The sequence below is a fragment of the Antrostomus carolinensis genome, unplaced genomic scaffold (assembly GCF_000700745.2).
Source record: "Antrostomus carolinensis isolate BGI_N321 unplaced genomic scaffold, ASM70074v2 scaffold55409, whole genome shotgun sequence".
Classification (NCBI taxonomy): Eukaryota; Metazoa; Chordata; class Aves; order Caprimulgiformes; family Caprimulgidae; genus Antrostomus; species Antrostomus carolinensis.
This window is the reverse complement of record NW_010340356.1, coordinates 12,402-28,141: the sequence shown is the minus strand read 5'-3', so window position 1 is coordinate 28,141 and position 15,740 is coordinate 12,402. Positions and strand designations below refer to the sequence as shown.

The following is a 15,740-nucleotide window of genomic DNA, read 5'->3' as shown; positions in this document are numbered from 1 at the left end:
AGTTAAGAAGCCTCAGCACTGTTTTAAAGCGCCTCAAGGAAATCATGGAGGGGAAGAGCCAGGTACTTCTTCTGAGGAATTTGTTAGCCAAACTGTCTAGAAACTCAACTGTTTACTGGACTTCTCTGAGCTTCATTTTTAGATACATCGTGGGGATATTTTCAGATGTTTGAAGGATGAGTGAATAAACTAAAAAATCATTGTTTGAGTGCAGGGGAAACAATTTAAGGTGGATGCTGACTTTTGACATGTCGAACATCTGTCAAGTGGGAGTGAAATATTGCAGTTGCTCAGCTTCTTGAACTTGGACCAGCTGCTTTCATTTTAGACTCCTTCCCGCTTTTCTATTACCTAACCTAGTATTACCTGATGGTTTTCTCCCTTGAAGGTTAACTGTGGTCAGGTGGAACACATTGACTGTCACAAATAGTAATAAGAATTCTGATGATGAATTAAATCTGCTACTTACTGTATTAATGATTGGTCATCAATATTTGCTTGAAAGGCTTGTCCTGTTAATCAATTCTAATTATGCTGGATAAGGATCTGGTGGTTGCTACTGGCTTGCTGATTTCACCTCCCTCTGCTGTGCTGGACAACACAGTCATGTGCAAGGGGACAGAGGCAGCACTGCTTGGAACAGATGCTCTCTCTGTGGCAGAACCAGAGACTTGGCTTATCCTGCAGAGGTGCAACAAAAACTGTTAATCAGCATCCCCTGCAACCTTGCAGTAGTTCTTTGGCAAAGCTCTTCATTGCATCTTTCCCTGCTTTAAGATTAGTGTTCATCGTAAAAATTTCTAGACTCTCTTGAATGCTGGGCTGCCTTGAGCAGTCTTCAGCCTCTTTCTGTATGAGTTTTTTTCAGTGAGGACAGCACTAAATTGTTGTCTTGTTGTTCGTAGCTGTTTTGGTGTCAAAATTGGTCTATCAGCTATGTCAAACATCACTTTGTGAACATGTAAAAATAAACCCCAATGCTTTTTTTTTTTGGTTATGTGAATATTGGAGCATGGATCACCTTTCTTCTCTGTGATTACTCTCTTCTTGGGTTGTTTTGAGAAAATTCTTGCAGCACTTTCTCTTCCTATGAAAAACCCGGAGTAATCAGTCCCTCTGAAAAGGCTTGTTGCCAGAACTGAACTCTACTGAAGAGTGTTTCACAGTCAGAGTTGCCATGTGATCATTAGCAGTTGTCTCCATCCATGGTAATTGTAGCTAGTGTGCTCAGAATCATAATTGAGAGATTTGTCTTGCTCTGTTTATAGCTACAACACCAAATGGAAATGTTAACTCTTTGTTTTCCAATCTTAAAAAACAGACAAAAATTCCTGTGGCTGCACCCATGCTGTAAATCAGTATATGTTGTTTTCTGCTGAACGTGTATTCCACAGTTGTCTTCACATAGCAGTTAACCTGGAGTTTTCAAATAACGTCAATCGGAGACACAGGCTTTTACAACTGTTTACTGAAGTTTTGAAGAATTTGATCATATAAGAAAACTTTTTACATTTACCTATAATGCTTTCAAAGTACACCCCAGTATTAGCTGTTAAATGATCTTCCTGCGCTGATAATTCCTGATAACTTGATTTACCCCTGGATAAGAGTTTCAAGCTTCAACTAATGTGTAGGGTGAGGGTTTTTTTTGTTGTTGTTTGGTTTGTTTTTGGGGTTTTTTTTTTTCATAACTGTGCCTGTTGAGGGCCTGTGATGTGCTAGGGGCAAATGAGAGGGAAGAGCAATCAGTACTTTGTATGATTGTTCCTTCTTGACCTTTATCTACAGCTCCTGATAGTTTTTATCTACTTTGCTTCCATCTTGGATCAAGGAGGCAAAGGCTTACTAGATTTATTCTCAGAGCCCTATAAAACTGCATGAAAAATCTTTTCTGTGCGTATGTGTGCTTATACACAAGGGTGTGCACACACACACATGTGAATATATGAAATTGTCCTTTTCATGTGCACAGTCTACAAAGTTATCATGAATCTAAACATGCTTTTTTTATTTACAAGAAAGTTTTTCTCTGCTGCCTTCCCTTGTAGGATAGTGACTTGAAGCAGTACTGGATGCCTGACAGCCAGTGCAAAGAATGCTATGACTGCAGTGAGAAATTCACCACCTTCCGACGGAGGCACCACTGTCGACTTTGTGGGCAGATCTTCTGTAGTCGATGCTGCAATCAGGAAATCCCTGGAAAATTCATGGGCTACACAGGTAGGGTTTGTCTGCTGAGAAGCAGAATGTTCTCTGTGTGCTCAGCTCTGTTTGAACTGCTGCATTTTAGACTCTGGCATCTGCTAGAGAATGCTGTACAGGTCTCTAGTGGGCTTAGAAATAAGCAAAAAGAGTTGCAGGACATAATTCTACCAATTTCTTAATGCACAGTGGTGGATTATGACATGCCTGCTTATTTTTATGAACCTTACACTCATGATGACAAAAAAAATATGGCTACTATTTAACAAGGATGTTCACTACAAGAAGTGTGCTCAAGTAAAAGCTGCTCTTAGTAATGGTAATTTGAAAATGTAATGAGCTGTGTATTCTAATTGAGGGTGAGGGAAACTCTTTCAAATACAAATTACCAAACTCTAGAATATCTCCTGATGGAGCTAATGATTTCCAGACATCAGCTGGTACATCATATCTGACTGGCTGTTGTTGTACCATGATTTCAGTGTGCACATGTGCTCTCTCTCACCACTCCTGCAACTTGTCTGTTACTGATCATGTGTTTTGCATAATTTGACTTGGAAAAAATGCCCTGAGTGTATAATTTTCTGGGGTTTTGCTCTTTAAGGGAATATGAGAACTAGACTTAAACATGCAAAGAGGTTTTGAAACAGGAAATCCTTCTTTTCCCACCACTATACGACTATACACCTCGGATCCTGTAGGAACAGAGTACTCTTTGTTCCTGTTCACTTACACTCTCTGGTTCCCCTTTCCATAGGGGATCTCCGAGCCTGCACTTACTGTCGCAAAATAGCCTTAAGCTATGCACACTCCACAGACAGTAACTCCATTGGAGAAGACTTAAATGCTCTGTCAGATTCTGCATGTTCTGTATCAGTGCTGGATCCTGGCGAGCCACGCACACCAGTTGGGAGCCGTAAAGCTAGCCGCAACATCTTTCTGGAGGAGGATCTAACCTGGCAAAGGTAAAGTGAATGGCTTCATGCTGAGCTCCAGATTCTTAACTGTGTTTTCAGGCTGACACGTGCCTAGACAAAAGCTGTTGGTTTCCAGGTAGGAAACTTAGAAGTATATCTCCTGTAAAAAGAATCTAATCTGTGCTTGCTTCTAATAGTCTTCTCTTGAAGTTGAAATGTGGAAACTTTTCTAGTGGAATTTTAAATTATTTGCAGTTCTTCCTTTAATCTATTGAATCAGTGATTCTGTACCAGGGATAGGGTAGGCTTTTAGCTTCAGAGTTTAAAAAGACAAAACCAGAAAACATTCCTTCCAGCCACCAGTGTATTGAGAGGCAAGTCACTGTAACACTGATGCTCTATCTGTCAGGTTTTGGGTTGAACAAGAGAATATAAGAGATACTGTCTATGTAAATAAAAGAGAAATGGTGGAAGTAACCACCTGCTTCAACTGAAGTGGGATTGAAAGGACAGCTGTAAATGTTCTCTGATTTCCTTTCCTTCTTATTGCTCTTGAATGAGGGGGTCTTAATTTTTGGAAGATGAATAAAAGAACACTGTACTACTTCTGAAGTGGTATGCAAGTTAATTTCTGAGGACTTAGATTTAATTTATTGTAAGGGGAGGAAGAAATAATCAGATGTGGTGTTTGTGCTCATTTCCCTAAAAACAGAAGAACAGATAGATGTGAAACTACTGAGGCGATCTTGAGTCAGAACCTTTCTTTAACTGAGGGGTAGTGTTAGTGGCGTGTGCCTGTCTCATCAGATCTTTCCTAGTGGTTCTGATAGTATTAAAAGAAAAACCTCAAAAACAGCTGTCTTCAGAATATGCCCTAACTCTTGCTTTGCATGTTGCTTTTCAGAGTATGGTGCTCCTATATGGAAGCAATTAAATAATCAGCTTTAGGCCTAAATAAAGGAAAGTACTTCTGGTTTAATGTCATGGTCATCTAAAGCAGTAATATTGCAATGCTTGGGATAAATACTACAAATTTTGAATTGGGGAATAAGTATGTGCACTCAGAATGCTTCTCTTTAGTTGCACAAAATAATAGAAGGTATCATTGATTCTGTCTTCTGATGTGTTATTAGTTATCTTTATAATGGCAATTCAACAGCTTTTAGGTATGAGCGTAGAAAGAAAGTATTGGTATTTTAATTTTGGGCAGCTTGTAACACTCCAGAAAAATACTACCTATTCCTGAAAGGCTGATGACTCTTTCTATACTAGAACACTTAATCTTGTTGGGAGACACTGAGTAAACATGGGCTGCTTTTGTGTGTAAGAGGGAGAGAGATTGAAATTAGGTAGTTTATTCTTGCTTTAGGAGGATTTAAATTTTCTTCAGTGCTTGTTGCTTGTAAATTGTAAAAATTTGCAGTGGGTTGCAGTGCTTTTTTAAATACTGGATTTGATAAGTTCCTGATTGACCTTCAGAGGTTTTAACTCAAGACAGTGAACTTAACACAGCACCACGGTGGAAAATTGCAACTCACAGCTTCACAGTGGAAGCAATTTTTTTTTTTTTCTAGTATGTGGCTTCTGTGTGAGTAGTTTGCTTCAGAAGAAAACTTGGGAGTTGAATTTCTTCCCAAAATAATGTATCTGAGATAAGGCGCTTCCCTCTCCTGTCATATGCTGCAAAGCAGAGAGAAAAGCATTTAGGGGAGTGATGCTGTATTTACTTGTCTGATGTTGCTCTGCTCTTCGAGCAGTTGGAACATAGAGGCATAGGCTCCTGCTTTAACTAACTTGAAGGGCCATGTCCTTTAAGGTGAAGGAGTGCTGTACTCTGGGCAAGTACAGCTACTCAGGCAAAGTTGGATTGCATACATTTTCTCATGAAGAGTGCGTGTCATGCTAGTAATGTGTCTACATCCCAGAGCACCACCAGTATGGCTATATCAGTTGGAGTGTAGTTGCTTATATCTGATACAGTTTTGTCAGCAGGAATTTATGTTGATGGTGTACGAACATCTGCTCTCCTTCCTCCTAGGAAGACTTCCTGGGAAGGAAAAGGAGGTCAAAGGTGATAGTGATCAGGTTAAACAATTACAGAAGGTTGTCAGGCTATCATGGTAAAAGCTGTCTAGCAACAGCTATAGATAGCATTGCTTGGATTGCAAAGATGATGTGTTGGGGAGGTGAGGGCAATGCCTCTACCTACAAAGCATGGAATAGCAGCCTGTGAGGAAGGAGGATGTGTAAGAAAGGCATATAGGGGAAGAGAGCAGGAAGGCAGGATAATACAAGAAGTGGGACGAGTCTGTTTTGTCCAAGACTTGAGTCTAAAGGAAGAAGACTTGAGCACTATCATCCAGAATATCATTGGTCTACAGAAGGGGAAAGATTTCCTTATTCCCTCATTAATTTAACAGTCAAGGGTGTGAATGAGAGGTAACATTATAATTAACTGTATCTTAATTCCAGCTGTTCTGATGCTGTTGCATGTGGCAGATCTCTCAAATATCTGTAACATGCTCTTTTTCCTTGCAGTTTGATTCACCCAGACTCTTCAACTACCACATTGTCTGCACGCTTGGGATCTGTCCAGGAGGATGCGGGGAAGTCACCAGCTAGGAACAGGTGAACTAATAATATCTGAGTATTTTCTGGTTTGGATGCAGTTGTAGCACACTCTCCACTGTAAGGCTTATATTTTGGGGCTTATTTTTACTGAGCATGCTGTTTCATGTCTGAAGTGGGACACCCTATTACCCATTTGTAATATTAAGGAAAAACCATTTATGTACATATTAATCTTAATAAATGTACCACATTTGGCGAACCTGTAGTTTGCTGCTGAATCAGTCAAATAAGTGGTGGTGAAGAGGACAGAAAGGGAAAGAAATGGCTAAGGAAGGTAGAGTTCTGAGGAAGCTGAAGAAAAGGCAGTAGTAGAGACTTGGTAATGGGAGGCAAAGAAAGGTCATGGGGGAGCAGAGGTGTAGGTTTTTTGGTTTTTTTCCCCCTACCTCCTCTGTCTGCTCCCTCTGCTCTTCCATGTAGTATGATCTTGTTCAATTTACCAGGCTTCCTTAGGCTAAAATCCCATCATAGGTCTTTATGCAAGAGTGCTGGAATGAACTTGGAAATGTTCATGAGAGCTTTAGTATCTAAGTTGTGAATGCTTGAGCCTAATCCCACTAATTAGACTGGTATTAGAAGAACAATTAATTTCCACTTCATAGTGGAGCTTCTGCTATGGTCTGGTTGCATACTTCCATTATGGTTAAATCGGGGAAATAAAAGTGATGCAAGGGTATGAGGAACAGCAAAGATAATCCACATTTCAGTATTGGAGTCAGAAGGTGTTCAGAGACTTCTTTGCATTGGTGTTACAGGAATGCAGAATGTTAAGCAATTTGGAGGGATCTGGTGGGACCAGTGAAGACTAGGGAACTCAGAAGGATACTAGGTGTGCCTTTCAGGGAGCAGGCTGCTTGGAGTCTTTATCTTCTGTGTGATGGGGATGGTTAGGAGGAGATACACACTGTACAGCTGAGAACCAAAGATCTCACCTAGGAGGAGTAAAATACTGGTGAATAAAGTAGTATCAAAAATCGATTCTGGGCAAACCTGGCAAGGAGTCCAGAGTTAAAAGTTCAATGCTGAACAGCTGCAGTGATGTCAAGAAGTGTCTGAAATCTTGAGAATGCTCTCCTGCTTCCTGTTTGAATTGATGTTGTCTATTTTAAAAGGCCTTTGCTGTTTGCTCACACATGCAGTAGTAGGAGGTTTCTAAGCTGGACCTGGCAGGCCCAAACTGCTCATTCAATTTAAATTTTAACTCTCTGGATATTCATGGCCTCACCATAGTATTTACCTGTCTGGACTCACATTTGAGAAGTAATGATGAGGTATAACCTATCTCTGTCAAAATTCTGAACCTGCGGAAACAAAGCTATTGGCTTTGGGCTAAACATTGCCAGCCTTTAGATCTTCTCAAATCAGCTGTAGATGTTTCTTTGAGGCAAGCAGGACCATGCCTCTTTCTAGATGAGATGAAGCAAAAAAGATGCAGGTTGAGTGCATTTATATGCAGGTAGCAGAGGTTACTTCGTATTATTTATTTTCCTTGTGAGTGGGGATGTGTGTCAGGTTTTTTTTTTTTCAGACAGATAATTCATGGGGAAAAAAACAGCACAATAGTCCAATGTTGCAAGCAGAGGGATTTGAACTTCTTTGCAGGTCCTTCTAAAGCATAGGGCTTTTCATTGCTAAGTCTCCCCCTCTGTTTTTAGAAAATATAGATACAATAAAGGCCCAGATGTAACTGGTGATGATAGACACAGATATGAAATCTGACTGTTCTAACTCTTACTTAATACCCTTTGACACAAATTAAAAATCCCTGCTGCTCACAGGTAGGTGGCACAATTAAAGTAGCTGTTGTGAAACAACTGGATGATGGGCTTTCATGTCAGTCTCATCACATAAGAATGCTTTCTGTTAAGCTGCATAACTGACAGTTCTAACTTTCTTTAACTTGAGAGCATCTGGACACTAGAAGACTGACAGAGTTTTAGCCCGCCTTGAATGCCTGGCTCTGAGTTTTTGCTTAGAACTCCTGAATGTGGATGTAGTGCCAACGTAGTTTCCTTTGATTCTGCATAAATGACTAAATAGGACTTAACTAGAACCATTTATCAGCCCAGTATTCCCCCTCAAGAGACAGAGGAAAAGCAGTGATTTTGAGACTATTGTACCTTCAGTGCCTACTTCCTTGTAATACAAAAGCTGAAATAGGGTGGCATTGCTCTTTCATGCCTTGGCTCAGCCACATCATCCATTGAGAATTCTTGGGAATAGTTAGGGTGTCTGTTAGCCAGTTGGCAAGCTCTGTGAAGTTATCTGAGTTTCATTCCAAAGACTAGAGGCTGGCAACAGTTCTCATCACTGAGATTACTGTAAGCCTCTTGAGTCAGTTCAGCGTTGTCATTTTGAGCTTCCCTGTTGCTGTATGCAGAAGTGTTTTCCTTAGAGCGCTGTTAACATGAGTAGCTCACACTGCATGCTTTTTGCTGCTGCGTGATGAGAAGTTGCACTCTGGTTATTCAGAGGCTTAGTCTAGTTGTGGGATATTGGAGCAGAGGGTATCTGGAACTTATATTTGCATTTATAGCTTCACAACAATTATTGCAAAATGGTGTGTTTGTACTGGAATTCATAGCCAAGATTTCCTAACAGCTGGGCTGAGATCAGGTGGATGCTCCATATTGCAGTACAAGGAAAGTTGCCAACTGGAGTGACCTCCAGCTTCAGCAGGCAGTTTAGCTGCCCTAGAGAACACATGCTCAAACTTCCAGATTCTGCAAGCTATCAGCCATGTATTTCAGAGAGCTGAGGAGAAGGAATTTTAAATGGGTCAAGGACAGGGGGAATCTCAGTGCTCTCTTACTGGTGTTGGCTGCCCTTGCTGACATCTGTCTTGCCTCCAAACTGCTGGAGCTTCTAATTACCCAGCATCCCATCCCTTCTCCAGTCTATTCAAATAGAGACATGCATGCATTGCTGTGACTAAACTTAGTTCTGACTGCTTTTTACAAAGAGCTTTACAAAAGTTTATATTTAACTTCTATGTTCCAAAGCAATACACTTGCTTCCTAGGGATCCTTTCTTCCGCTTTGATGGAGGAGGAAGCTTTAGGCAGTAAGTCTGTACTGAGGAGAATGAACAATGTCACAGGCTTAAGTTGGCTTAAGTTACTTTTTAGCATGCTACAAGATCAATGCCTGCTCTGGTGAAGCACCAGACAATGAACACTTAAATTTTTCTCTCTTCCACTACAGATCAGCCAGCATCACTAACCTGTCACTGGATCGGTCAGGTTCACCGATGGTGCCTGCCTACGAGACATCCGTCAGCCCCCAGGCCAGTCGCACGCATATGAAGGCAGAGAGTAGCGAGGATGAGCGCAAAATCCTTCTGGTACCTTTCTGTTTGTCTTACTCTGTGAAGGCAGTGAAGTTTGCCTTTCTTGTATCATGCAGCAGGAGTATCTTGCTGCCTTTGAAAGCTCTAATCTGAATGCTCTTACCTGCACTCCTCCTTGAGGTGTTGCAGGGATGGAGAATATTGATGCTGCTTTGGACACTTCCGTCTTCCTGAGACACATCATAGTTTCATGTGGTGTTTGCATAAAGGTGTTTACAGTTTTATTCTTGGGAAGTCTGAGGAGTTGGTGTATGGTGGCTCCTTGTGGGTTAAACCTGTCATGGTTGCAGCTGTAATGCAATGACCTGATTCTGTATTTCTCCAAGTTCAGATTTTCCATTTCATAGGCCTCATAATCAGAAACTTGAAATGGCTGCTTCAAAATGGTTACACCATGATGAATGAGTTAAAGCTGTTACAGCTTATTGGGCCAAAACATAGCTTGGCCCTTCCCCTTGTTTGCAGAATAAATACAACATTTTGTAGAAGGTTGTAGTGACGTATTTGTTCAGAGAAAAATCAATATGCAACAGTGTTCTGTGTAATCCTAATATCCTCTCCCCACAAAGGCAGTGTTGTAGGTGGCAGTTACTGTACAGTGTTTGTAGAAAACAGTGTTTCTTTTCTTTGAGGGAGGGGAAGTGTTTCCAACAAATGGGGCAAAAAAGATGCAGAGAAGGGAAGGGAGTGTTTTTCACACATTAAAAGATTTAAGATTGCTCCCCATTGACAATTTAAATTGGGAAAGGCTAATTTCTGTGTTAGCAGGTATTTGCCTTCTGTCAGCAATATACATACAGGTATTCCCGAGGGTGCAGAAACACTAGTTCCTCTTCAGTTGCACAACTCCTTTCCAGGGTGCTCTGTAAATGGATAACCATATGAGGGAGAAACATTTTACAGGCATGTCTTTACGCCATGCTGCCCAGTGCATGTATGTTAATGCAGGAAAAATGAAATGTAAAATGCTATGAATGCAACTTGAACCAAGATGATCAAGTCCCAGCGCACTCCAGCTTCACATGGTTTAATTTTTTATCTCTTTCCTTCCTTGAGGGAGAAGAGGATTAGTAGTATTGCTTCTGTTCATGTAAAAGCAGAAGATGCAGTGTCAATTAATGCAGGATTTTCTGTGTATTCCCACTGTTTGTTTAATGGCCTTAGCACATGGAACTGACTATGTCAGGAGTCAATTTAAAGCTTAACGCATGCCATTCAGAAGATTAATGAACTTTGCTCATGAAATAAAAGGTAGAGAAGGATGTACATACACTGGGGCAAGCACATACTTCTGTGAACCAGAGGTCAAAATCCTTGAGTTGAAAGGATTTGCTGTGTTCTGCCAGTTTGTCCAGTTTACTGAATTTGCCATGTGAGTTAAGGGCAAACTACAAGGCAGCTGAACTGTGGAATTGCCAGTTGCATCAAATCTTGTGATCCTGTGACATGTTCTGTTACTGATCCATTTGACTCTGCCTGGTATGGAGTGAGACCTGCTGACATTGGTTTTAGCGTAATACCCAGGACAGCCACTGCTGGAAATGAAAGCAGAAGCCAGTCCAGTAACAGAAGTGAAGCAAAACTCTTCGATCTCAGGGCACCCTTGGGAAAGTACAATAGTGTGGGTCTGGCAGTCAACTGTAAAGCTGAAACCAGTTAAAATTTAATTAAAGCTTTTTTTCCCCTCTGTTACACAAAAATAGAACGAGTCAGGCATTTGAGAAAGTGATCCTCAGCATCCCTTCTCCATCCCTCGAGGTGCTCTGTTGCTCTCTCAAAATAATCCCAGGTCCCAGTTTCCACTCTGCAGCAATGCATTGTGCTGTGCCAAGCCAGGGTGCATATGGGAAAGCAAAAGGGGCCAGGATGGAGCATAGCTTACACAAGAGTTGGCGCACATGCTTAACAGGCCCAAAAATAAGTTCAAGGTATAGGCTGAAGTGTTCCAAGTGATGAGGGGACAAGATCCACAGATTCAGAAATGGTTAATTGAGTGGGAGGGGTACACACCTTTTTTCTTAGTGGTCAAATCTAGCAGTGTCTAAAAAAGGCTTGATGCTGGACAATAAAAAAGGAATCCTCAATAAGAAATGGTATCCCAGAACTTGAACATAGCAGTGTGCATTGCTGTGTCAAGTACTTGCTTTTTATCTGGACTTGATAGGGGACTAGCATGCTTCACAAAGCCTAGACTGAGCACAGATTATATAGAAAAACCCTCTTTCAAAGGATGAGTTTTCATTGTCCTTTATATTTACACACACCACCTGAGTTTGAGAATAGGGTGCAAGAGGGCAGTAGTGAGGACATAAGTCTCTTGAGGGCAGTACAAAATCTTGCCACATTAAAAACAAAAACCACTTAACTCTGAGGGTACCCACTTTGTTTCTTCCTTGTTCTCAACTTTATATAAAATGAAGGATATAAGGAGCTGATCTCATGTCTGTTTGCTGTTTCTGTTTGTACCTTCACATAGGTTGTGCAGAATGGCTTAGATTTTGTGCCTGTTTGTGGAGGGCTCTTGATTTAGGAGCTGATTTGAGGGCCCAGGTTGATGCCCTTGAAACCAGTGCTAAAGTCAGACTAGTAAGTAACTTGCATATATTCCTGTCCAGGACTCAGTCCAGCTGAAAGATCTGTGGAAGAAAATCTGTCATCACAACAGTGGGATGGAGTTTCAAGACCATCGCTACTGGCTACGGACGCATCCCAACTGCATTGTGGGAAAAGAGCTCGTCAACTGGCTCATCAGAAATGGGCACATAACGACAAGGTAACCCTGATGCTTTAGGACAGCAGGTGTGTTCTGTCTCTGTGACAGGAGGTTGTGAGTTTTGGCTGATACAGGGTACCTTAGACTGCAGGGATAAACCCCTTTGCAGGGACATGAGAAAGAAAGAAAATTCAGATCTCTTCTTTACCGCCTACCAAAGCAGGTAGGGTTTTGACTCTGTGTGATCCAAGACAACAGGGCACAAGGCGCTGTCTGGTTTGGGAGTTGATGTGGGAGGCAGCTTACGGGACAAGTATCACTCAAACAGTTGGAGAACAGTGAGTGTATTACAAAGACTGTCCAGAAATTTTCACTGATACTCCAAAGGGCAGGTCTGCCTCTGGGATCAGAGATCACTAATAGTGTTTGATGGCTAAATTTTTGGTGGGACTGGCAGGCTCTTAACCTTGTAAGTGAATATAAAGAATCTGGTGTATTTAACTATGTGAGATGGGATAAAATGGAGATGGTTCTTAAGTGTAGAGCAACAGTCGTCATTCAGCAGAGATGCTCAGTATGTATAACTCAAGCTAACGATAATGGAGGTGCACAAACAATATGTCTTAATCATCTGTTGGGCACCCCAGCTGAGTTTAGTGTACTGGCAGTCTCTTCACCTAGCTCCATACTTGAACCAGTACACTCTGCTGCCCCTCCACAATATTTTAAATAGTGTCTGGTTAAACATGGCAGTAGGATACTGATGAGTCAAATAGTGTGTAGCAAACAAAACTTTCCTTTTGTAGCATGCTTGTACCCTAAACCATGTGTGTTTAGAACTAAACTTAGAACTAAATGTCTCTATTCTTCTATCTCCAGAGTGCAAGCTATTGCAATAGGACAAGCATTGGTTGATGGACGCTGGCTAGAATGCGTCAGTCATCATGATCAGCTCTTCAGAGATGAGTATGCTCTCTATAGACCCTTACAGGTAAAAGGAGTAGAAAGGCTATGGTTCTTGCTTGGTTTGACTGCTAACGAGAGTCTTTTCTAATCCTGTCCTCAGCAGCCATTGTATGTTTTCTAAATCAGCTCTCCTGTACAGGGAATTGGGGTACAGGCTTTTTTCCTTAGTGGTTTAAAGCCTGAGGAATCTACATTTGCTCAAAAAGCTTTGGGGCTGTCCTCTGTGGAGGATGAGTTGTTACACATAGTGCTGCCTAAAGTGGAGGAAAGTCTTTAATCTAGGCCAGTGCCTCTCATGGTGGATATCTTCCACAGAGGCCTTGGAATAGCACAGTCTGTGCTTATGGCAGCTGTGCTATCACGTGCAGAATTGAGAATCTGTGTGCAGTTGCTGATGACTGAGACACAATGGTGGTCTTCTGTTTCAAAATTTCTTCTTAAAAAACTTCTAAAGAATGGATATTTTAGATATAAAGTATTGGATCATCTTATATTTTGTATTGGTAACCTTCTTCTGATCTCCACAGATGTCAGTAATAAAGAATTCTCTACCTTAGCCACATGATGCAAGATTGGGAGGGGGTCTTTGTTATGCTTCCCAAATAGGACTCGCTAGCTGAGGGGGCGGCAGGGAACCAGTGACCAGAGGTGCTATCCTATCGTATTTCATTGCAATCAGACTTGCTGAGGGGTAAGAGCAGTCACTGGCCTGAGTGATTGGATTGTTTTCTTAACTGGAACAAGATATCTCTGTAGTTCTCTGTTACCTGAAAGCATTCAATTGAGTCTTCCATGTTCTGCAGCTTCTCACAATAAAGAATGGCTCAGCTGTCCCATGGACCTCAGGCAGAAATCTTGTAGCTGTTATTATCTTGTCTTCCTCGTGTGTTTCAGCTCTTGGCCACAGTCACATGATCTTCCACGGAAATTGCTCTGGGCTTTGTCTGGCATCTCAGCTAGTTAACTGCACTGTCTCAGTTTGCTAGTAAAAGCTTGCCCTTAACTGCAAGTGTTTATGGATCCCTGTTTGTAACAGTTTGCAAGGGGCTTGTGTTATTCAAGGTTCAAAGCCCATTCTTGTTCTCATCAGCTGAAAGCGCTGTCTGATCTCATTTCTCCCGGAGGAGAGTCAGTAGAAACAGTGTTGTTGACTCAGTTGCTTGCTGTACTCACTGTAGCCAAATGAATGATAGTGAGAACTTCCTCTTGAGGTTACTGGAGGCATCAGGATGGCTGATGGAAATTGCTTAGATGTTCTCCAGGTTCTCAAGCCAGGCTTTGTTTTGATACAGTAGCCCCAGTTAGAGCCTGACTTGTGAGTGAAACTCTTAGAGCTACTTTGGTCAGTCACAGAATTGCTCCAGTAACTTAGAATTACCCTCCACCAAAACCTGCACGTGCTGGTTTCTGGGCAAAGGATACGGTCATCACCCACCTTGACTAGGGATAGGAAGCATTCAAAAATGCTTAGCTGGATGTGGTGACAGAAAGTGTGCAGTAGAATAAACTTGTCCTTTAGTGCCACTTAGTCACAACTTGTGTGGAGGTGGCAGAGACTAAGCATGTGGGAAGTGTAAAGAAATACTTATTTCCTGTCCCAAAGAGTTCCTATTTCATGGCAAGGGGGGTGCCTTTATGACTAACCTGGCTCAGCTCACTGAGAGTATCCTCCAATTTTTAAAATGTCTAATCTGCATTTGTAGCAGGCTGCTTTGTAAGACAGTTCAGTATTTCAGCAGAGCTGTGCTTTAATACCTTTTTTCTTCTTTGTCTTCTAGAGCACAGAGTTCTCAGAAACCCCATCGCCAGACAGTGACTCTGTGAACTCTGTAGAGGGACACTCTGAGCCATCCTGGTTCAAAGACATCAAGTTTGATGACAGTGACGCAGAGCAGATTGCTGATGAAGGAGAAGATAATTTAGCCAGTGAGTTTCACCTGAGTCCTGTTCTCACTTTGCCTTCTCCCCTGCTATCCCCAGTCCTTCAGGATGTAGTAGTTTAACCGTGTCTTGCTTTATATGTGTGTGTGTTTGTGTGTGTGCACATGGGGCTGTAAGGATCTAAGAAAACTATAACCTAGCTAGTCCTTCTATTTCTTATGATGGATACAGTATTTTGTATTTAGTGGAAGTGGTAAAGCTTCATACTTCTAATGGAGGAGAAGCATGTAAATTGCTGCCTTTTGTTTCTCAGGCAGATTTCTGCTTGATTTGGGCCCTATAGTAATGCACTAAAGAATGCCCAATATGTCAGCATGCACACATGAAGATAAGATTAGAACTATGAAAATACTGTATTCCTGTGGTATTGCACGCTAGTCTTTATGTATTAAAGACAATTTTTCTCCTTTCTGGTACCCTCATGATACCCATTTGAACCCTTCTCCTCCCTATATCTTCCCCCTTACCCAACACTAAAAGACTCTGCCAGCCCTAGCAAGCGCACTTCAGTCAGCAGCTTCCAGTCCACAATGGACAGTGATTCAGCCGCCTCCATCAGCCTGAACGTGGAGCTGGACAACGTGAACTTCCATATCAAGAAGCACTCCAAGTACCCACATGTGCCCCCTCACCCTGCCGACCAAAAAGGTATGAGGTAGTCATCAGCTGGAGTTGCACATGATGGAGAGCTGGGCCCTAATAATACTGACCTATTTAGACACTACTTTTGTAGCTGTCTTACAGAGGGGGAAACATGATATTTAGCTGGCACTCGCTTGCAGTTTTGATGCGCTCACCTCTGAGGAGGCTCAGTAGACCTGTTGAAACACCTTCTCTGCAGAGTGTGTAACTTCCCCTGTGACTTTCTCTTTGCAGTTGAAGCAAAGTCTCCTGCCCATATGTAATAGGGCAGATCCACATATACAGTTTCTGGCTAAATGGGGTGGAAAATAGTCTGTGCATAAACCAGTTTCATAGGTGTCTCTACAGTTTGAGATTAAACTGGAAAAGCAAGCAAGAAA

General features: G+C 41.8%; 1 protein-coding gene across 1 annotated transcript in view; it reads left to right on the top strand.

The window, feature by feature from the left end:
• Positions 1 to 15,377, top strand: part of LOC104531266 (1-phosphatidylinositol 3-phosphate 5-kinase) — a 22,314-nt gene extending 6,937 nt beyond the window's left edge. The window contains exons 3-9 of the mRNA XM_029087013.1: positions 2,960 to 3,167; positions 5,658 to 5,747; positions 8,954 to 9,092; positions 11,714 to 11,871; positions 12,691 to 12,802; positions 14,556 to 14,703; positions 15,199 to 15,377. Of these exons, the coding sequence (XP_028942846.1) occupies positions 2,960 to 3,167; positions 5,658 to 5,747; positions 8,954 to 9,092; positions 11,714 to 11,871; positions 12,691 to 12,802; positions 14,556 to 14,703; positions 15,199 to 15,377 (1,034 nt within the window). The remainder of the gene's footprint in view (positions 1 to 2,959; positions 3,168 to 5,657; positions 5,748 to 8,953; positions 9,093 to 11,713; positions 11,872 to 12,690; positions 12,803 to 14,555; positions 14,704 to 15,198) is intronic.
• Positions 15,378 to 15,740: the final 363 nt, after the last annotated feature.